General features: G+C 38.6%; 1 protein-coding gene across 1 annotated transcript; it reads left to right on the forward strand.

Annotated features, from left to right (window-relative positions):
* Positions 1-599: 599 nt before the first annotated feature.
* fscn2a (fascin actin-bundling protein 2a, retinal) lies at positions 600-11,100 on the forward strand. The gene is made up of 5 exons (XM_056261924.1): positions 600-1,761; positions 9,126-9,282; positions 10,162-10,283; positions 10,376-10,543; positions 10,659-11,100. Exons 1-5 carry the CDS (start codon positions 942-944, stop codon positions 10,862-10,864), a joined length of 1,473 nt encoding a protein of 490 aa, XP_056117899.1. The 5' UTR covers positions 600-941; the 3' UTR covers positions 10,865-11,100.
* The last annotated feature ends 12,494 nt before the right edge of the window (positions 11,101-23,594 follow it).

The following is a 23,594-nucleotide window of genomic DNA, read 5'->3' on the forward strand; positions in this document are numbered from 1 at the left end:
TTTTTATATATCTGATATTGCTCGCTGAAAAAAAATGTAATAGTACACCCATTTCTACTGTATGGCTCTAAAAAGCTTGTAGTACAGTCACTAATACCCTTATAAGGACAAAGATCAGTAGGTGTGAGAGGTTATTCGTCATGATAATCTGTACCTGAGCTGCAGGCTAAAGAATACATATTTGACTGGAAAATAAGGAAGGTAAAATAAGCAGAGTTTGAAAAACTCCTCAGAAACTACCATATAAAGGCACGACTTAAAGAACAAACTTGCACAACATATCAAGAATTAAAGAACAAACTTGCACAACATATCAAAACATGTAGTGTATTATCTGTCACCATAAAATAAAATATTCAAGAAGGGATACAACAAGAGAAGTTAGACCGGGGCTGAAAAAAGGAAAGAGAGAGAGAGAGAGAGAGAGAGAGAGAGAGAGAGAGAGAGAGAGAGAGAGAGAGAGAGAGAGAGAGAGAGAGAGAGAGAGAGAGAGAGAGAGATAGAGAGAGAGAGAGAGAGAGAGAGAGAGAGAGGGAGGAGTCAGAGACTTGCTGTGTGATGTCAGCAGCTTGTTGGATTGAGGTGCTGCGCCCTGCTGAGTTTAATCCAGGCTGATTAGGAAGAAGCAAGCAGTCACCTGTGTGAATGCAGAGAAGTAGCTAAAGATAACCTAGTGAAGCCTGGCACTGCTGCTCTAACGATAAAGGATTCAACACAAGAAAACTCACAAAGACAACAGCATTGATCTGTAGTTGAGTCACAGTTGACAAAAAAAAAGAAGAAACGGGTAAGAAACTCTAGGTTCAGAGCAGCAAAGAAGCTTTAAATTACCTTTTAATAGCATCCAAGGAGAGGTTCTTGTTTGTCAAGGACATATTGTTTTCTTTTCAACATTTTTAAACTAATCTAATACAATCCTTTGGGAATCGCTCTTGTTTAGAATGTCCACGAACGGAATAAGCATGGCTCTAAAGCTCCAGTTTGGACTCATTAATTACGGAAATTGTTACCTCACAGCAGAGGCATTTGGTTTCAAGGTAAATGCATCTGGAACAAGCATGAAGAAGAAACAGATCTGGACCCTGGAGCAAGACCAGGACAGCCAGGTGGTTTTCTTGCGCAGTCACCTCGGACGTTATCTGTCCTCAGATAAAGATGGCAAGGTAAGCTGTGAGGAGGAAGTGCCAAATACAGACTGCCGCTTCTTGATTTTGATGCAGTCAGATGGACGCTGGGCCTTGCAGTCTGAGCCATACTTGCGTTATTTTGGAGGCTCTGCAGAATATCTGTCCTGTTTTGCCCAGACCATTGGCGACTCTGAGCTGTGGGCCATGCATCTCGCCCTTCACCCACAGGCCAACCTGCTAAGTGTTGGCCGCAAGCGCTACGCTCACCTGTCCATCGCAGACGACGAGCTCTCCGTGGACAGCAACATCCCCTGGGGTGTGGACTCCCTGATCACCTTGGTCTACCTGGATGGGAAGTACAGTCTGAAGACCTGTGACAGCCGCTTTCTCAGCAACGATGGCAAGCTGGTAATGGAGAACGGGCCTAACACCAGTTTCACCCTGGAGCTCAAGTCTGGCAAGCTGGCGTTTAAGGACTGTGGGGGCAAGTACCTCTCACCAACGGGCCCCACCGGCTCCCTGAAGTCTGGCCGCTGTTCAAGGCCAGGGAAAGATGAGCTGTTTGATCTGGAAGAGAGCCACCCACAAGTTGTTTTCCAGGCAGCCAACAAGAGATTTGTGTCTATTCGTCAAGGTAACCAATGTTTGTGCATTTGTGTTTATATATCATGGTCATTATTATTGGTTTAAAACAAGGGTGCCCAATCCAGTTCCTGGATATATACCTACTTGCAGAGTTCAGTTCCAACCATAACCAAAAACACAGTTATTCTTGCTCATGAAGATCTTATTTAGCTGGTTCCGGTGTGTTTGATTAGGGTAGGAGCTGAACTATGCAGGGACGTAGGATACGTGTTGGAATCTGATCTAAAATTATTCACTGTCCACATTGTGTATCACAACTGTTTAGATCCGATTTGTGTGTCTCATGCCGCTATTTCGTTTTCTGGAATTTAGTTTTTTCAAAACATCTCTTCGTTAGATTGTAATTTTCTAGTTCGGCACTTTGCAACAACACAACCTTGATTCTGCAGTGACTTTCAGCATGTTTCTTATAACAACGTTTGACGAGTTTACAGAATTACACATACGAATGAAGCTCAAAACGGATTTTTAAAGATCGCTTTTCATGAGATTTTTTTTTTGCCAGAATCTGATCAGAATTCAATCGGATATGCACAAACACCGAATTTAGACTGACATTATGAATGAGGCTATAGATATCAAGGCATAGGATTGACCCCTGGTCTAAAACAATCTGTAGGTATTCAGTAACATGGCTGAACAATAAAAAGTGGGTTCTTGAACCAGCTTATATATATTCTAATATAGGTTGCTCCTCATAAAACTGATAAAAGGTTTTCTGCTGATGTAGCACTAGGTCTATGACCTAAGTTGTTGTTCGATTTTTTCGTGTGTGTGCGCGCGCACTGGACATGCCAACTCAATTGTCTTTTTTAAAACTCGTATTATGAGTCTAGTATAAATCATAGAAATTTGCAGACAAATGACATGACATTTCATAAACCTACATAATGCACAGACTTTTAGACATAGACATAGACTGCAATGTGGATGATGCATGTATGTGCATTACAAAATCTAAGACTACGGAAATAATTCAGACTACCCAGCTAACAAAAATATGTTCAAAGAAAATATTTCTAATGTTCCTATTAAGTTATAATAAAATTATTTCGAAACGTTTTTTTTCTGAATGTTATTTCTTAACGTAAAGCGAATCCAGCTTTTCAGGTTTGCTTGAAAATCGCAGGCAGGTGTTCTGAAGCAGGTTGGAAAATTTTTTTTGCAGGACAATGGGTCTCCAGGAGCAGGGTTGATGACTTCTGGCTTTGTGGGGAGAAGAGGATGGTGACATTTGATACAGTGGGGCAAAGGGCAAAATTTGAACACAACTTTACTTTTAGCTATGAGCCATTATGTTTAATGCTGTTCATTGTCATAGTCAAATATTTGCAAACTCTTACCTCTATTATCATATAGTAGAATACATGCATTAAATAGCTAACAAAATACATCAATAAATAGATAAATGTCAGCGTATGTTTTGTCCACTGCTTGGTTATAGAATCAAGAAGATGCAATTGGTCTATTACCTATGTAAGGTAAACAACATAATAGGATGTAGCAGGGACTGTTCAAGGCAAGATTGACACTTTTCTTTGTCACCCAAAGGAATTTTTAATGAATATTACAATGTTTACTATAAATGATTTATCCATGCACATAATTTTTTTTTAATTCATGTGCCCCTCGCAATGACATCTCTTCTCTGATGACGTGTGGGCAGGCTATAGTCCTTCCTTTACAACATGAGATTGCAGCAATTAGCAAACAACAGTAAATCAACTATCCAATCAATTTACAGTGAAAAAAAAATCAAGTCCTGCCCTACATTCTTTTTTCTCGTTCGATAAGGCATTTAACTCGGATAAATGTCACAATAGGAAAGTCGTTAAAGAAGGGGTCTCAAACCCTGCTCCAGGTGAGCTAGTGTGCTTCTCACTTCTAATTTGTGCATCCCCGTTTCCTTTCCTTGCGTCAAAGCTACCCCTCCCCTTGGGAAAGAAAATGAGGACGAAGGAAAGCTTATTTGTATATTGGAATATTCTTTATCATTTGAGTGTCACTTCACAGTGTCATCAGCTGTGCTCAAGGGATCTGCCCTTATGTTGTTGAAGTTTGGCCATTTAAGAAATTCTTAATTGGCAGAATTTAGAAGTGAGAAGCACACTAGCTCACCTGGAGCAGGGTTTGAGACCCCTCCTTTAACGTCATTCCTATTGTGACATTTATCCGAGTGAAATGCCTTATCGAACGAGAAAAAAATTTAGGGCAGGACTTGATTTTTTTCCACCGTAAATTGATTGAATAGTTGAGATAGTTGAACATTGCAAAATTATTATTCAAAATTTATTTTGGTGACTAAGAAAAGTGTCAATCTTGCCTTGAACAGTTCCTGCTACATCCTATTATGTTGTTTACCTTACATAGGTAGTAGACCAATTGCATGGACATCTTCTTGGTTCTATAACCAAGCAGTGAAAAAAACATACACTGACATTTATCTATTTACTGATGTATTCTACTATATGATAATAGAGGTAAGAGTTTGCAAATATTTGACTATGACAATGAACAGCTTTAAACATAATGGCTCATAGCTAAAAGTGCAGTTGTGTTCAAAGCTTGCCCTTTGCCCCTCTGTATCAAATGTCACCATCCTCTTCTCCCCAGTCATCAACCCTGCTCCTGGAGACCCATTGTCCTGCAAAGTTTATTTCCAACCTGCTTTAGAACACCTGCCTGCGTTTTCAAGCAAACCTTAAAAGCTTGATTAGCTGGTTCAGGTGTGATTGATTAGGGTTGGAGCTAAACTGGAGCAGAACAGTGGGTCCCCAGGAGGAGGGTTGAAGAATTCTGCACAAGGCCTTTCAGAGAGACATGCATATGACTTGCGTGCTATGTTCCATGAACAGGGATAACTTCCCTAGAAACTTGTCGGCTGAATGTTCATTTGAGTTAGACGTCTGATTATAAAACATTCAAAAGTAGCATTCCTATAATGTTTGCAAAATTATGAAATGGAATGTTCCCATAATTTTTGAACTAATGGTAATAAAATAACATTCAGAAAAAACATTGCGAAATAATTTTATTATAACTTGATAGGACCATCAGACAAATTTTCTTAGAACATATTTTTGTTAGCTGGGTAGTCTGAATTATCTCTGTAGTCTGACTTCCATACAGATGGCTTTCTTTGACCGGTTTCCGATAGTTGAACAAACACACTGCAAAGCATAATTTTCAAATAATTTTCCATTTCTGTCTCTGCATATTAAACTGAAATAGGATGGATCAAGGCACCAACTGCTTATTAGGCCCTGCTAGGGTGAGAGTAAAGGATTACTCCAGTAAAAGGCTAATGGACAGTCAAGGGATATTTCTGAAGCATCTAATTTGAACCTCAACCTACACAATCTGGTCGCTTTGACTAGTTGGAATAGACATTTGCTGGTAATGTTATTTAAACCACAGGTTCAGAGAGAGTGACAGAGATAAACAGCATGATTACTGGTTTAGTGGGACTCAGCCAGGAGCACAAAGTACTGAGGTGTTACCAGTGGATTAGCAAAAACCCTTTGAGTCACAGGTGCTAGTGAACGCAGCCTAGCCAATCATAATCAAGGATTGAAACTATTAATTTTATCATTTAATTTAGAATGGTTTTTAAAAAACAATTCCTGAATTTAGGTAGTAAAATAAGATGTAGAATTGAAATTGAATGAAGAATTCCAGATCTCCTCAAGCAGGGGAATTGCTCCCTCAAGGATAACACAAGGGACTTCTTAGATCTGGTGTGCCTCACTCACTATCCTGGCAGCTTTCAATGAGTCTTTTAAAACACCTGCCTTAAAGGTTGTATCAGTGATTTCAGGCCCAAAAATAAATGTCTAATCTTTCCTAACGATCCGCTAGCTGCCCGCCCCATAAGCATGCCGTCCAAAAACCGCGTCTCTGTAGGCAGCCTAGGCTCTGAGATCTGCACACAAAAACAAATGTGTACAACCACCACTCAAAACCAAAATAAAGTGTTCCAACCAATCACTGACAGGGGCGGGTGTTGTGAGGTTTTGCGCTCGTGCACGGCTGGACGCGAAATCGGAGCAACACCCGCCCCTGTCAGTGATTGGTTGGAACACTGTTTATTTTGGTTTTGAGTGGTGGTTCTACCCATTTGTTTTTGTGTGCAGATCTCAGAGCCTACGCTGCCTACAGAGACGCGGTTTTTGGACGGCATGCTTATGGGGCGGGCAGCTAGCGGATCGTTAGGAAAGATTAGACATTTATTTTTGGGCCAGAAATCACTGATACAACCTTTAATGAGCAGTCGAAGGCACCCCTGCCCGTCGAAGGTCTTCAAAGGAGCTTTGCAGAATCGCTGCTTCAGTCCAATCCCAAGTCGTCTTCCTCACCACTGGTTCAGTCCAATCCCAAATCGTCTTCCTCAACACTGGTTCAGTCCAATCCCAAGTCGTCTTCCTCACCACTGGTTCAGTCCAATCCCAAGTCGTCTTCCTCACCACTGGTTCAGTCCAATCCCAAGTCGTCTTGCTCACCACTAGTTCAGTCCAATCCCAAATTGTCTTGCTCACCACTGGTTCAGTCCAATCCCAAGTCGTCTTCCTCACCACTGGTTCAGTCCAATCCCAAATCGTCTTCCTCACCACTGGTTCAGTCCAATCCCAAGTCGTCTTCCTCACCACTGGTTCAGTCCAATCCCAAGTCGTCTTGCTCACCACTGGTTCAGTCCAATCCCAAGTCGTCTTCCTCACCACTGGTTCAGTCCAATCCCTAGTCATCCTCCTCACCACTGGTTCTCTCCAATCCCAAATCGTCTTTGTCGCCTCTGGATGAGCCCAGTCCAAAGTCCTCTTCCTCACCACTGGTTCAGTCCAATCCCAAGTCGTCTTCCTCACCACTGGTTCAGTTTAATCCCAAGACATCTTCCTCACCTCTGGTTCAGTCCAATCGCAAATTGTCTTTGTCGCCACTGGATGAGCCCAGTCCAAAATCCTCTTCGTCACCACTGGTTCAGTTTAGCATCAAGTCTTCTTCATCGCTGCTGGTATCGCACAGCACCAAGTCTCCTTCGTCGTCTAGCATTGAATCGCCTTCATTATATTGGCTCTGCCAAGTCATGCATCCCTCTCCCTCCTCCCCTGCCAAAACCATACAGTTCCTCGGCGTCGCCTCTGCTGTCTCCCTTCAGTACCTCCACCTACGGATCATCAGCTCCTCCATGGTCTAAGGATCGTTCAGCTTCACCTCGAGCCTCAGAGCCCCCCCCGACCCATCGGCTCAATTTTGGGTCAATGCTCCCTTGGCTCTCCACCACGGTCTGTCATCCCTCAGGCTCCACCAACTCCCTTTCACTCTGGCTCCACCTTGGTCAATCATCGCTCTGGCTTTGCTTTGGACTTCTGGATCTCCACCTCTCTGGCTCTGCCAGGCTCCTCCTTCCCTCTGGTTTCACCATCATCCTCAGTTACCAACTCTGTTCAGGTCTCCCAAGCCCATATCTCCACCTTGGTCACACATGCCTGCTGCTCCACTTTGGCCCTCCAGATCTTCAGCATCTCCTTGATTATTTGTCTCCTTTGCTCCTCCGGGTCTCCAATTTTCACAACTTAATTTCTGTCATTCGGACTCCTGGCTTCTTCTTTCATCATCTCCACTGTGCTGTTTCCCTTTGCCAGTCTTCGTCCTCTTCCGGAACCTCATCTTTCCTGCCTCTGTTGGACACCGGTTCCCTGTTTTGTTAATGATCATTCCCAGTGTATTTAAGCCCACTGCCACCTCAGATCATGATTCTGTGTTGTTAAAGTCCCTGTAAAGGCAATTCTAAAAAAAAATTCTAAACCCATTATAAATGTTAGAAATGTATTGCTAAAACATATTACAAAGACTGTGAACTGTGAAGTACTGAATTGTGGAGTTAGACTTGGACAAACAAACCAACACTGAACTGCAAACACAACAGAGACTAAATAGGGAACAAACACAGAAGGCTAATGAACAGGGCAGGTGGGACAAATGAACCAATAATCAGATAACAAGGGGGAGGGACCAGACAATGACAAGAGCACATGGCCCAAAATAACAAAACACCCATGTGCATCACAAGACAGGACAGGCATGTGACATTATCTAATCAACCAATCACATGGCAGTTGCTTCAATGCATTTAGGGGTGTGGTCCTGGTCAAGACAATCTCCTTAACTACAAACTGAATGTCAGAATGGGAAAGAAAGATGATTTAAGCAATTTTGACCGTGGCATGGTTGTTGGTGCTAGACGGGCCGGTCTGAGTATTTCACAATCTGCTCAGTTACTGAGATTTTCACGCACAACCATTTCTAGGGTTTACAAAGAATGGTGTGAAAAGGGAAAAACATCCAATATGCGGCAGTCCTGTGGGCGAAAATGCCTTGTTGATGCTAGAGGTCAGAGGAGAATGGGCCGACTGATTCAAGCTGATAGAAGAGCAACTTTGACTGAAATAACCACTCGTTACAACCGAGGTATGCAGCAAAGCATTTGTAAAGCCACAACACGCACAACCTTGAGGCGGATGGGCTACAACAGCAGAAGACCCCACCGGGTACCACTCATCTCCACTACAAATAGGAAAAAGAGGCTACAATTTGCAAGAGCTCACCAAAATTGCACAGTTGAAGACTGGAAAAATGTTGCCTGGTCTGACGAGTCTCGATTTCTGTTGAGACATTCAGATGGTAGAGTCAGAATTTGGCGTAAACAGAATGAGAACATGGATCCATCATGCCTTGTTACCACTGTGCAGGCTGGTGGTGGTGGTGTAATTGTGTGGGGGATGTTTTCTTGGCACACTTTAGGCCCCTTAGTGCCAATTGGGCATTGTTTAAATGCCACGGCCTACCTGAGCATTGTTTCTGACCATGTCCATCCCTTTATGGCCACCATGTACCCATCCTCTGATGGCTACTTCCAGCAGGATAAAGCACCATGTCACAAAGCTCGAATCATTTCAAATTGGTTTCTTGAACATGACAATGAGTTCACTGTACTAAAATGGCCCCCACAGTCACCAGATCTCAACCCAATAGAGCATCTTTGGGATGTGGTGGAACGGGAGCTTCGTGCCCTGGATGTGCATCCCACAAATCTCCATCAACTGCAAGATGCTATCCTATCAATATGGGCCAACATTTCTAAAGAATGCTTTCAGCACCTTGTTGAATCAAGCCACGTAGAATTAAGGCAGTTCTGAAGGCAAAAGGGGGTAAAACACAGTATTAGTATGGTGTTCCTAATAATCCTTTAGGTGAGTGTTTATATCTGCTGTACTATTTGTTTGCTTTGCAATTTTGTAAAGGAACCAAGTCTCAGTCATCGAGAAAGCTTGCCATGATAAGTGTCTTTTTTTCCAGGTGTTAGCATCTCAGCTAATCAGGATGATGAGACAGACATGGAGACATTTCAGATGGAGATTGACAAAGAGACTAAGAAGTGCATGTTCAGAACCAGCGGCGGAAATTACTGGACACTCGTAACTCACGGAGGGATTCTGCCTTCAGCCACAGAAGTGTAAGGAGTTGTTTTATACATGTATCTATACATGTTTGTAAAACAAACAAACAAACAAACAAACAAAAACATGTATGGTAAAACTTGAGAAACATGATAAACTATTTAAACTTGGAAATAAAAATTATATTTAAATAATATAAATAAAAATAAATAAAATATAAGTTATCATGTAAAATGAAGAATACATAATTAAGATTCTGTATTTTTTCTATGTAATTGTAAATAATCAAACATAAGAAAAATTGTTGTGACTTTCACTGAAGCACAGTTCTCTTTGGAACAATCTCAAATCATGCCGGAAAATATGATCATCTCGTTTTGTGCATGTCTGCTATAGAGTGTGTTTTTACTCTCAAATTAGTATTAATTATAAACTGCATAGGTGTAAAAATGAATGTGTAACAAAAACTGTTAAATCAATGTTATCAGATGTCATCATTACTCACACCCATTCCAAACCTATATGGAATGGGTGGTGATGGCGCAGTGGATAAGACACATGCCTTTGGTGTGAGAGACCCGGGTTCGTCTCCACTGTGAGACACCAATGTGTCCCTGAGCAAGACACTTAACCCCTAGTTGCTCCAGAGGCGTGCGACCTCTGACATATATAGCAATTGTAAGTCGCTTTGGATAAAAGCGTCAGCTAAATGAATAAATGTAAATATGACTTTTTTTTTTGCTTCTGTGTATAATATATATATATATATTAAGATTGTTGGTAACCATTTACTTCAATTGTATGTAAAAACAAAACAAAAACATAAAAAAGCCAACTTTTGTGTTCCATAGATAACTATGGAACTATTGCTTTAACATGTAAATAAAATATATAATTTGCATACCAATGATCTTGAATATGTGTGCAACTGATAGAGAAGAAAACACCATGTTCGACATTGAGTGGTTGGGCCGACGAGTCGCTTTGAGGGCAAACAATGGAAAATATGTCTGCACAAAGAAAAATGGACAGCTTGCAGCTGTGAGTGATTCTTTGGGTGAGTGCACACCGATTCTTCTCTGACCTTTCACTAAACTGCCACTACTGGATACAACACGAGTCAGATTAATCCTCTCATGTGTTCGGCAGGGGAGGACGAGCAGTTTGTGCTAAAGCTGATTAATCGTCCTATCCTGGTCTTGCGTGGGGAGAACGGCTTTGTGTGTCACCACAAGAACTCCAATACACTGGACGCCAGTCGCTCTGTTTATGACATCTTCTCATTGCTTTTCAGCGATGGCGCATACCATATAAAAAGTGAGTCATATTGTGTGAGCTGAGACTGACGAGAGTTTCACTGAGCAACACTGACTCTGTTGGGCACTTTCTCACAAAATTCCTGATGCATGTTTTTTTTCCTTCTCTACCACAGGTGGGAATGAAAAGTTTTGGTATGTGTCCGGCAGTGATCTGGTGTGCACAGATGGGGACAAACCTGAGGATTTCTTCTTTGAGTTTGTGGAGTATGGACGGGTTGGCATCAAGGGTCAGAATGGCAAGTACCTTCGTGGAGACCAGGGAGGCACGCTGATGGGCGATGGGTTAAGCGTGGACGCCTCTTCCCTGTGGGAGCACTGAGTGCTGTACAGAACCAAAGACACAAATACAGACTCACTAAGAAACAATCAGTTCTCGAACTGACACCTGTTAAACTAATGACTTTTCAGGAGTACGTTGTTCATTCATGTTCTTTCTTTAGTCTTTTTTGTGAGTAAGTGAAATATGTGTGGTTTTATCTGTTTCTTATACTGTAAATGTTAGTGTCGCTCTTTGATTCATCAGAAAAATACAATATTACACTTCACTCCTTGCAGTGGCAGATCTAGAATGTTTTAAAAGCATGGACACAACGGGCAGCCTTCACAGAGAGGGGCCAAGTTTAACACAAGTCATGCACAAGGTTTTCTTACAATTCCCTTATTTTCTTTGCTGCTGCTATTCTTTAAAGTCCTAAGTGCAAGCATTTTTTTAGATTAAGAAACTACAACAATAACAGCTTAAATATTTCCAAATAATTTTTTTTCTTCATTAAGAATAACACACATAATAAAATATATATATAAAAAAGCTTCTGTTCAAATTTGTAGTTCTGTTTTCACACTTTTCTGTGTTTTGGGTTCCAACAAGAATATTCATGAGCATATGATAAAATAAAATAACTATAGCTTAATGTTGTTCTGATCATGTTTTATTTCAAATCTGAGGATAACTCTAAAAATGTTTAGACCATGCCATGTGATTTTGTTTAGAGGAGACAAGCATGCTAATAGTTACTTATATTATCTAAGCATGCAGTTTTTTTTTTCTTCATTTTTATGATCTGATTAGGCTTCTTATACAGATTAAGGCAAACAATATATTATTTTGTAGTATTCTACTGTGATAAAAGCTATTTCGATTAGCAATATAGCTCGGATTAGCTAAATACTTTATTCTTATGAAAATACCTGATGATGAGTCTACCTTTTATGAGTCTACTTTGTACTTTCTGTGCGAGGGCGCCCTCTGGCTTTGAGTATGAATAGAGTGGTTTAGATATGACCGGACCGTAAAGTCTAATTCGCTGCTGGTTCCTTCAAGATTTTCCTATGGGGTTTTACAAAAAGGGTTTTCTGATTTATGTGTAACATTAAAGCCTGTGGTAAACACAACTTCTGTATACTTTGACATGTTGTTCTACATGGTAAATTACACACACCCATAACAAAACCACACATTTTAAAACAGTTATGTTACAGTTTTTCTCCATTGCTTAAACACATTTCTTGAAACTATGCCTCGTATTCTCAAAACGTCTCACCCAATTCCCCAAAATGAAGCTCTACACTCAGGGGCGGATCTACAGGGGGGCAAGGGGGGGCAGGTGCCCCCCCACTCTAGAGCCTTGCCCCCCCAGCTGCCCCCCTAACTTTAGTAAAACTATAGGCTACTTGTAAAAACAACCCGCAAGCTTCTCAAAACAGTGACTAAACGATACATTTAGCAAAAGTGAAAAATTTAATTTTTATTAAAGCCCCTCCCCCATGCCCCTCAAATAGTACGTCCCTGATTCAAAAGTGCAGAGCGGCGTTCGCGCTCAGTCTGGTTTACACACACAGCGAGTCTGTTGCGGTGCGCTGGCCCTGCAACCCGACTGGAGAGACTGAGCTGCCCCCGAGCCTCTGAAGGTGAAGTGAGTTTCCCCCAGGTGTAGTTAAACACACGTTTAACTTAAAGTTACATTTGTAATGAATTTATTGTATGCTAAAGACGATTCAGTATCAGCAAAAACAGCGAGTCTGTTACGTTAGCCAAAATCAGCGGTCAAATCGCTTCCTCGTGATTTGTAAGAGCACTCTTCCCTTTGATTAGCCTAATTTTGATTTTAGTAAAGACAAGAACAGCTTAATAAAAAATATAAATTGTTTGTATCCATAACGTTTACTGATGGTCGCCGTTACGCCGACGTTACGTTACAACACACAATACAGTGCCAGTTAGGAGATCGATCATTTGATTAGCTAAGCAAATCCAATTCCTCTCAGGTATCACAGCAATGAAACCAGTCTTACAACTGGAGAAATAACAAATACAATTAGGATTATTATATTAAGTACTCTAAACATAACTGGTCTGTGTGTATGTGATAAATCTGTCTGATTTTATATTTGTTATATAGGCTACTTATTAGCTACATGGCCCTACAGTGTAATGTAATACAAGGATAACCAGAGGTTTTCACATATTGACTTTTGCAGGCAAGAGTAGTTGAAGAAAGTAGCTGGAGCCTAACCATTAAAAGTCCTTGGAGACAATTATTGGTCTTTTTTATATTTTCATTTTGCTTTTTATACTTGGTAACACTTTACTTGAAGGGGTGTGCATAAGACTGACATGACACCTTCATAATCATGACATGACACCATGGCCGTAGCCAGCTATGAGGTCACCGAGGTCCGGACCTCGGTCATTTTTTTTACATTCAAAAATAAAATGTCAAGCTCTCTGAATGATTAATTAGCAGTGTTTAAACCACCTCATATGAGTGTTTGCAATTCATGTTGCTGCGAGAAGCTGGCGCAGTGAACTGAACGGGGCTTGAGAGCGCGTTGTGAACGCGGGTGCAGCCTCCGTGTTGCCAGATCCACCTAATAGAAAGGTGGCAGTAGTCACCTGTTTTTCTGATTTAATGTGACACTTTAGGAAGTTATTAATGTGGGAAGGTTTAGTGATATATTAACCTTATTTCCAAAACACAAGCTTTGAACTTATTTCGGATTATTATTATTATTTTGTTTTGCTTGTTTTTCGTAGCAATATCTGGCAACATTTAACTGTCGGCATTAATACATTTAAAAAAAAAGAAGCTTATAGACAAACTGTAATTGCATAAAGCTACCACATTCGGTAAGACAAACGCAATGACAATCGATTATCTGTAAGAAATGTATAACACTATCAAAAACAATAGCATAAAACAGATCTGTATGTTAGCCTACAGAATGAAATTTGCCAAATAACTTACTGGCCAGCTGGAAGACGGCTCATGCTGTTTAGTTAACCTTTCACAAAGCCATCATAAAAACATTAATTAAAGCAGTGTTTCTCAACTAGCAATCTATTCAGTCAGCATATTTGTGTTTGATCTGTGTGAATTTCGTCCGAATTTGACGAGTGATTAAAAGATGGCTAATTCGTAACAGTTCGTACGACCTCACTCGTACGAATTAGTACGATTTTTGCTAAAACGTACATATTTGACGAGTTGCCCAATTCGTATGAATTCGTACGAATGACCCTGACCCCGCCCCTAAACCTACCCATCACGTGGGTTTAGACAAATCGTACAAATTCGTACGAATGAGGTCGTACGAATTCGTACGAATTAGCCATCTTTTAATCACTCGTCAAATTCGGACGAATTGGTCGTGAGATTGCGTTGAACTTGCTAGACCTACTTTTTCTTTGCACAAAACTCTCCAGAAAGTGCCATTTTGGTTTATTTTTCACAAAAAAAATCCCGGGGGGGCAAACCCTCGGACCCCCCTAGTGAGAGACTACCCCACACATAATTAAATCCAAATTTAACCCCTGTATATATATATATATATATATATATATATATATATATATATATATATATATATATATATGCCAAATTCCATAAAAAAAAAGGGTCACAGCTTAATGTCCATTGGGAAATGTGGTTCCAATGGCCAAACCATTATTATAGCAAAATTCTTTACACAACACCCCGGACCTCACTAATTTTCAAACCCTGGTTACGGCCTTGCATGACACATGGCATGAATGTGAAGTAGGGTTTATGCATGTTTATAACAACTGTCATTAAGTGTCTTTCGCTCAATTATCACATTTTGAATGCAAATATGACATTGTTTAAGATGTCTTTGTAATGACATCTTGACATAAACCCATACATCATAACCTGTCAGTGTCTTTGTCATGACAACTTGACATTAAATTAAGTTAAACTGTCATGTTGGTTTTGACATTGGCTGTCATGAGGCCATTATAACTGTGTCATGAATATTTTTTGTGACCTCAACTACAGTGGTACAAATTGAATTTGTCATTAAAAAGTTATAATGGCTTCATGACAGCCAATGTCAAAACCAACCACCTGACAGTTTAATGTAATGTTAACCCATAAAGTGGTTTCTTAAGTTTGATAATTAATCTGCTATGTCCTGTTTATGACAGGTTGTGTTGTCTTAGTAATGTCAAGTTGTCATGACAAAGACACTGACACACTGTAAAACCTAACAGCTGTTTGCACTAAATTAAATTGAGTTTACTGCCCTCAAATATTACCGAAAGCTATGTGGACACAAAGACTGAAACAGAACTCAAACGTTATGAGTTATGGAACATTCTTGATCCCAGAATGATAATTGAATGATAATTGTATAGTTAAGTTACTAATTAAGAGATGATTGAGCATTAGTGATGAACACCTGCTGTTATTAAGCAGAATCACTGAAGGAAAGAGAAACAAGGTTTAAGGTCACCATGATGGAGATCAGCGTTTTGCTTTAGTTGGTCTCTTGACGCTTGACATTTGCACATATGCGTTTCTTTGGCTGCTTTAATTCATTTTTTTTTTTAAAACATGTGTTATGGCAGAGAGGTCAAGGAAAAGCATGATAAGGTGATATTGGTTAAGGAATGATGATGATGATTATCATCATTTAGTGACTTGACTGACTGATCTCAATCAGAGTCTAAGCTCTGATTAAAAGGGTAAAATTCTTAGTTTAATTCTAAACTGTGATGCTATTGCATAAGATAAAACCATGTTATAGATCATTTGGAGGATTTTACAGACGGTTTGTGCACAAAAAAAATAATATATATATATATATATATTGCATTGCAATGAATAACAAAGACATCAAGAATCAGGATATGAATCTCAAGAATGGTGACCATTTGAAAAAACAATTCATGCTGCAATGCATGCTGGGTACTACCATAATACACAACGCATACACGGCTTCCAGCATGCATTGCAGCATGAATAGTTTTTGAAAGGTCACCACTGTTGGGATTCATATACTGATTCTTGATGTCTAAGTCAGCATGATACCATAGAGGTTTTTAAAATCTGATTGTCACAACATTTGGCCTTACAGGTTACAGCAGAATCACTGTAACTTATTAATTAAGAGTAATACAGGTAATGCATCACCTTTTTAATCAGAGATTAGTACAGACATCAAGACACTAAATGATGATTAATAATTTCATAAATCATTGTCAAAACACAACCACATGCTCACATTGGCTTTTGGGCCATAACAAATGCGTGTCATAAACACTCAGTTACAGCAGCCAGAGGAACAACTGGTGTTATAAAGACAAGGGTCAAGAGCCCAACTAAAGCAAATACTGACCACTATCATGGTGTCTTTAAATAAAACTCAATAAATCATCTTCATCTAGACCTCTGTACATTCACAATAACACCTTCTGTAGACGCATGATAAAAGTCAAACTGGTTAGTAATAAGTGAAGCTGGTAATGCTGTTTGTGGAGCTGTTCAATTCTCCTCTGCTGAGATGTTTAGAGGTTTAAACATATTATCTTCAGTTGATTTCATCGAATATTGTGGTTGCAAGTCAGTTGTAGTTCTTGTGTTCATCTTTCCTTCAGTGATTCGGCTGATTAACAGCAGGTGTTCATCTCTAATACTCAACCATCACTTAATTAATCACTTAACTAATCACTTAACTAATCACCTAATTAATCACTCAACTGAAAAAAATCAGAGTACTCATAACTTTAGTTTTTTTATAAACTTAAATGAATTTATGTAATCGGTTACATCAAATGTAATGAGTTAGCTTAACTCATTGGATTTGACTTTGTGTGTGATGGTGTGAGCTAGCAGTAACTGCAGGTGCTCTAAGTTAATTTAAAGTTTGTCATTTCACAGTTTTTACTCAAAGTGAAGTTTAAGCTTTATTTAGTATTTAAATGCAGTGTAAAGTTTAATTGTGTATTCAGAATTATTATTGTTTTAGTGACTCAATGAAAATAAGTTCAGAGCACTCATAACTATTGTTTTTATAAAACTTAAATTGTTTTAGCTGACCTTGTTGGGTTTTACAGTGCAGGTTATGATGTATAGGTTTATGTCAAGGTGTCATAACAAAGAAATCTCAAACAATGTCATATTTGCATTAAAAATGTCATAATTGAGCGAATGACACTTAATGACAGTTGTTATAAACATGCATAAAACTTCCTTCAACATGTGCCATGTCATGATGTGGACACAAAGACTGAAACAGAACTCAAACGTTATGAGTTATGGAACATTCATGATCCCAGAATGATAATTGTATAGTTAAGTTACTAATTAAGAGATGATTGAGCATTAGTGATAAACACCTGCTGTTATTAAGCAGAATCACTGAAGGAAAGAGAAACAAGGTTTAAGGTCACCATGATGGAGATCAGCGTTTGCTTTAGTTGGTCTCTTGACGCTTGAAATTTGCACATATGCCTTTCTTTGGCTGCTGTAATTCATTTTTTTTAAAACACATGTGTTATGGCAGAGAAGTCAAGGAAAAGCATGATAAGGTGATGTTGGTTAAGGGATGATGATGATCATCATTTAGTGACTTGACTGACTGATCTCAATCAGAGTCTAAGCTCTGATTAAAAGGGTAAAATTCTTAGTTTAATTCTAAACTGTGATGCTATAGCATAAGAGAATACCATGTTATAGATCATTTGGAAGAGTTTACAGACGGTTTGTGCACAAATTTTTTTTTTTATATATGGGCGATTCCACAGTTTCGGTCCACAAGGGGTGTGATGAACAATATATATTGAATAATACCCAGTTGTTGTCATTTTTTATTTTTAGTTCACCATTTTGTTAAAGATAGATGTAAGAAATAATAAAGTTACTTTTATCCCACTAAGCCTTGGCATTATCGTGTAATGAGACTTTATTTTATTTCTGTCCCCAGAAATTGTGGATGTCAGGGTGGGACATTCAGTGCATCTGGATTTTTCCTAAGTCATTTCTTTCATTTCCTTTAATAAAATCCTGAATTTTGGCGCATAACATTTATTTTGGTGTGTCTTCTACAAAATCCTACTACTAACACTTAAAGTATAATTCCCTTAATCCACCACGATGCAATGGAAACATTTACTAACGTTCGTTACACTTTCTGTCCAAGCAGTTACGCACGTTAAAATATGATTCTAAAGGAAGCGGAGATATACATTTTCCATGTAATTCTATCATTAGCATAACGATAAAAACATCTTGTGTGGGTTAAATTCTCATATGCGCTGCTACATGATAAACTGTTAATAAATCGGGACGAAACAGGGGCCGAGATTTTCTGTCAAAAAATCATAACGCTCGAACATTTTATTCTGACGCTGAATTTCCATCTCCTAATGTTTCAACGGTTCTCCTGTCAGAAATAAGATTGCCTAGGTCACGGTCGCGCTGCGTGGGAGGAAGAGTTAAAAGGATTTCACGGATTTCGACGAATGTGGGTAAGTTTGTGGATTCTGTCCAAAAGTTTACGAACGTTAAAATGTTACGAACGTGGTAAACTTTTGTTAAGTAAACATTAAATAGGATCATTGTGGTGAGAAAGGATAAAAGAGTGTGCAAGTCGGATGATTGCGAGTGGTTTCGGACCGAAAGCGGCGTTCTCCGTGAAAGAGCATGCATGAATGGTGGTTTTATACATTTTGACAGATTCTGCACATCTTGTTCGTAAATTAGATGGAAATTTTCAGTCTGTCCAACTTCCAGCGTTGTTTTCGGCGTATTTTTGACTCAATAAGCTGTTCATGAAATTCAACATCGTCAATGACATTTTTCTGTTTTTGTTTTTTTTGATAATTTTTTTTTTCTCTCCAATGTTCGTAAGAATATAGCTTAGGCTGACGAAGTTAACACGTTAATAGTGCGTTAACACAATCTGTAGGATCTTTAAATTTGATAGTTTGATAACAGGTTATTTTAATGTGTTATGAACTTGTTCTATTCTTTGCCAGTTTTCATGATATTGAAATATTACTATACTGGTATTATTTTGTGTTACAGAGGCAATCTTGCAGGATTGTTTATTTTTTTCCGTCCACGTTACACACGTTATAACTTAGCACACTTGTAGGAGTTCCTTTGTCTTCAACATTTGGCAAATAAATTTGAAAAATATACCTGTGGTATTTGTTAGTCATTTTGCTGGCTTTCAGTTAATGAACATACCAGACTCAAAATGCACCTTTAAGTTTATAGAACAGATAATATTAGATGGCCACCCTGCCGCAATGGATGTCCTATTAACAGTTTTGTGAACCATACACAACGCATGACTCATAACTATACAAAATTAGGAACAAAGCAAAACATGAACTGGGATTCAACCAGAATTTTATTAAACTGAATTAGATTAAGTACACTTTTTGCTTGAACTTATACTGTTTTTCCGTCCATGTTACATACGTTAAATTTGACATCAACTCAACTTTGATCAAAGTTTACTAGTTTACCATTGCCAGATTTATCCTGCCTTTCACACAGCTGTACCCCAGGTTTTCTCAGGATGTTAACCTGAGGAGAATGGCTTTCTCCATGAAGATTGATTTAGCAGGCTGTTGTCCTTGCAGTTAGACCTAAACTGTGGAATCGCCCATATATATATATATTGCATTGCAATGAATAACACAGACATCAAGAATCAGGATATGAATCTCAAGAATGGTGACCATTTGAAAAAACAATTCATGCTGCAATGCATGCTGGGTACTACCATAATACACAACGAATACACGGCTTCCAGCATTCATTGCAGCATGAATCGTTTTTGAAAGGTCACCACTGTTGAGATTCATATACTGATTCTTGATGTCTAAGTCAGCATGATACCATAGAGGTTTTTAAAATCTGATTGTCACAACATTTGGCCTTAAAGCAGAATCACTGTAACTTATTAAGAGTTATACAAGTAATGCATCACCTTTTTAATCAGAGATTAGTACAGACATCAGAGAATCAAGACACTAAATGATGATTCATAATTTCATAAATCATTGTCAAAACACAACCACATGCTCACATTGGCTTTTGTGCCATAACAAATGCGTGTCATAAACACTCAGTTACAGCAGCCAGAGGAACAACTGGTGTTATAAAGACAAGGGTCAAGAGCCCAACTAAAGCAAACACTGACCACTATCATGGTGTCTTTAAATAAAACACAATAAATCATCTTCATCTAGACCTCTGTACATTCACAATAACACCTTCTGTAGACGCATGATAAAAGTCAAACTGGTTAGTAATAAGTGAAGCTGGTAATGCTGTTTGTGGAGCTGTTCAATTCTCCTCTGCTGAGATGTTTAGAGGTTTAAACATATTATCTTCAGTTGATTTCATCGAATATTGTGGTTGGAAGTCAGTTGTAGTTCTTGTGTTCATCTTTCCTTCAGTGATTCGGCTGATTAACAGCAGGTGTTCATCTCTAATACTCAACCATCACTTAATTAATCACTTAACTAATCACTTAACTAATCACCTAATTAATCACTCAACTGAAAAAAATCAGAGTACTCATAACTTTTGTTTTTTTATAAACTTAAATGAATTGATGTAATCGGTTTCCTCAAATGTAATGAGTTAGCTTAACTCATTGGATTTGACTTTGTGTGTGATGGTGTGAGCTAGCAGTAACTGCAGGTGCTCTAAGTTCATTTAAAGTTTGTCATTTCACTGTTTTTACTCAATAAAGTGAAGTTTAAGCTTTATTTAGTATTTAAATGCAGTGTAAAGTTTAATTGTGTATTCAGAATTATTATTGTTTTAGTGACTCAATGAAAATAAGTTCAGAGCACTCATAACTATTGTTTTAATTAAACTTAAATTGTTTTAGGTAATCAGTTTCCTCAAATGAAATGAGTTAGCTGAACTTGTTGGGGTTTACAGTGTCATGTTAGTCTTATGCACGCCCCTTCAAGTAAAGTGTTACCCTAAAAACCTTTGTAGTGTGTAAGGGCATGATTAAACTAACTACTGTGTTTTTGTGTTTGTAAGGGATTCCCACCGTCTACCCCTGCCACCCTGCCAAGACCTCTTGCCACCCCTTTGCCCCCCCATGTAAAATTTTCTAGATCCGCCACTGTCTACACTCACCATTCACTCTTGATGAAAAACCAAACTTTGCCCTCAGACATCCAACACAAGCCCTCACAAACACACACACTTACAACGTAGTCTTACACACTGGTCCAATAAATTCAAAACAACATGTCCAAAACTGGTAAGTTCCTTTTCAGTCGTTCACGTTCGATGTAGTCGACGTCGACTGAATGGGATCACGCCAGGGAGCCAGTCATCTTCGAGTACTTTTGAAACGAGCCAATGGTATTTGCGTGCGTGAATTGCATCACACACTCCGCCCCCGTGGCGCGGGTATAAATGGTGGATGAAGAAGTGGATGCACGCACTAGTTGCCTTTTGCTTCGGAGCCGATCGTTTGCTGTCTCTGAAGAGTGCTGTAGTTTACAACGTGTAACGATTGAGGCGAATCAGACACAATTATTTGTTATGGTCAGTGTTGGGAGTAACGCGTTACAAAAGTAATGCATTACAGTAACATATTACTTTTTGCTGTAACGCAGTAGTGTAAGGCATAACTAATCAATTTTCAGTAATATTTTACTCGGTACATGTTCAGTAAGGCTTGCGTTACAACAGACTTTTAGTTTTAATTGTAAAAAAAAAAAAAAAAAAAAAAGACCGCGAGACATTAACGAATGAAAAATGCAAGTAGGCTAAATTACCTGTTCGTGGTCAGTCAATAGCCGCGTGTGGTGTCCAAGTCTGTAAGACTAAATGGCAGCGTCTGATATATTTGTATAGCGATTTATTTTTTACAGGAGTGCCGTGAAGTATGATTTCAGCCTCCGTGCTTGCGCTGGCCAGTGGAAAATCGGTTAATGGTGAAGATGGCATGAACGTCCATCTCGCGAATGTATAGTCTTCTTCATCTAGACATTTCAATATAGATATATTTTTCAGGTCCGTGAATAGGCTACCTTATACGCTGATTTTCGGTTCATTTATGAGACGCGCTCCAGTTCACCTCCGTGTCGTGATGGATAAATAAGAAGTAGGCTAAATATAGCAGACAATTATAGATAGGCCAACTTATCCAAGTAATTGGTTGATGAAACATTGATTACAATTAAGATACAATTAATACAAAACGAAATTCACTTTAAAGAAAGGCTTTTGTGTCTTCTGTGTAAGGTCTCTGTGGAAGTTTTAAAGCAGTCTTTTAGTGCCGCTTCAGCGGTCGCGTCCGTAATGGAGAACTGTGTCACGTCTGTAACATTGTTTTTTCCTCATAAATGCGAACACGAAAATAAAATAAAATGAATATTTTATGTTCTGTGGAGAGCCAACCCTTCATCCGATTTGCGCAGTGTAATTCACAGAATTACAACAACAAAAAATCGTTGCCTCCTAAAAGTTAAAGATTTTTTTTGTCACGCATGACTGTCTATTTCCCTAATATTAAATATAAAACGCATGGGTAGACTGATATTTTTCTAATGTCTGGACTCCTTTCAGGGAGGAGCCTATGGATAAACAGACGTTTCAATATTTTGGTATTAATGCATTTTCTGAGAATTTATATTTCAAGTTTTGACTGCAAATCTCATGTCCATAACGCTGGAATTCCCAAATTTTAAATAATTTATCCTCAACTAGTTTTGTGGTGTGTAGGTCTACGTATTTTATAATGTTAAGTTAACTTCAAATAATACTAATAGTAATTTAAAGATGTGGTAGCATTGGATCTGGACGGGAAGGATAACTCCGGGAGTTGGAAGAGGTGTGTCGCGATTCTGCAGGTTCGTGGATCTGAGTGTCGCGATTTCGGTTTCATATCGCATATCGTTACAGCCCTAGTCATTTAGAATGTTAAGTTCTACTTCTGTATAGTTATTTTGGTGAAAGTAACTCAAAAGTAATACAGGAGTAATGTAACGCATTACAATTCTGAGACAGTAATATTGTAAGGTAATGAATTACTTTTAAATAACAGTAACAAGTAATATATAATGTATTACAGTTTGGAAGTAACTTGCACTATAGGTAGGAATCTGAAAATCTGGCAATTTAATGTTTTAGTAATGAAAATTATCTACATAAAAAAATATTGATCTCAAACTTGACCTTTGACCCCAATTTAGAAGTTACTGTACTCTGCCTTTGTATTGTCTGCAAAAAGTGAGAAGTCATGCCAAGGCAAAGGGCATAACTTACACATTATCAATATTTGGTTGCTGATCACCATTAACAAAATCTTTATAGTAACACCAGTATTGTGTTTTATGGTTTGTTTGTGTATATGTTATGTGAGGTTGGTTCTGTAAAGCACTTTGATCAACTTGTTTTGTTTTAAAATGTGCTTTAGAAATAAAACGATTGATTGATTGATAATTTTGGATGATTTACAATTACTCTTAGCCATTATTGCTATCATCTGATTTGGTTGCATCCTGATGGCATTATTAATTAATTAGACATGACACAATATCTCCATATCAGTAAAGAGTATCTTGTGTGCAGTAAAACTAACAGGTTGACTGCAGATAGGTGACACTGAATTATATGAATATATACAAGATAAGCATATTTGTAATAAGTAAACATATTCATTTAATTAATAATGGAATGCAAAGATATAACAAGATATAAAACAAAGATATAGCAGATAGAACAACGGATCATTTAAAACACATGGAATGGGAATAA

Source organism: Rhinichthys klamathensis, unplaced genomic scaffold (genome assembly GCF_029890125.1).
Source record: "Rhinichthys klamathensis goyatoka isolate OS25496 unplaced genomic scaffold, OSU_Roscu_1.1 h1tg000189l_1, whole genome shotgun sequence".
Lineage (NCBI taxonomy): Eukaryota > Metazoa > Chordata > Actinopteri > Cypriniformes > Leuciscidae > Rhinichthys > Rhinichthys klamathensis.

Excerpts from the sequence above, each read along its gene's own strand:
- fscn2a (XM_056261924.1), top strand. The coding sequence starts at position 942 with ATGTCCACGAACGGAATAAGCATGGCTCTAAAGCTCCAGTTTGGACTC. Across the intron at positions 1,762-9,125 it reads ATTTGTGTCTATTCGTCAAG|GTGTTAGCATCTCAGCTAAT; the intron begins GTAACCAATGTT and ends CTTTTTTTCCAG. Across the intron at positions 10,284-10,375 it reads AGCTGTGAGTGATTCTTTGG|GGGAGGACGAGCAGTTTGTG; the intron begins GTGAGTGCACAC and ends TGTGTTCGGCAG.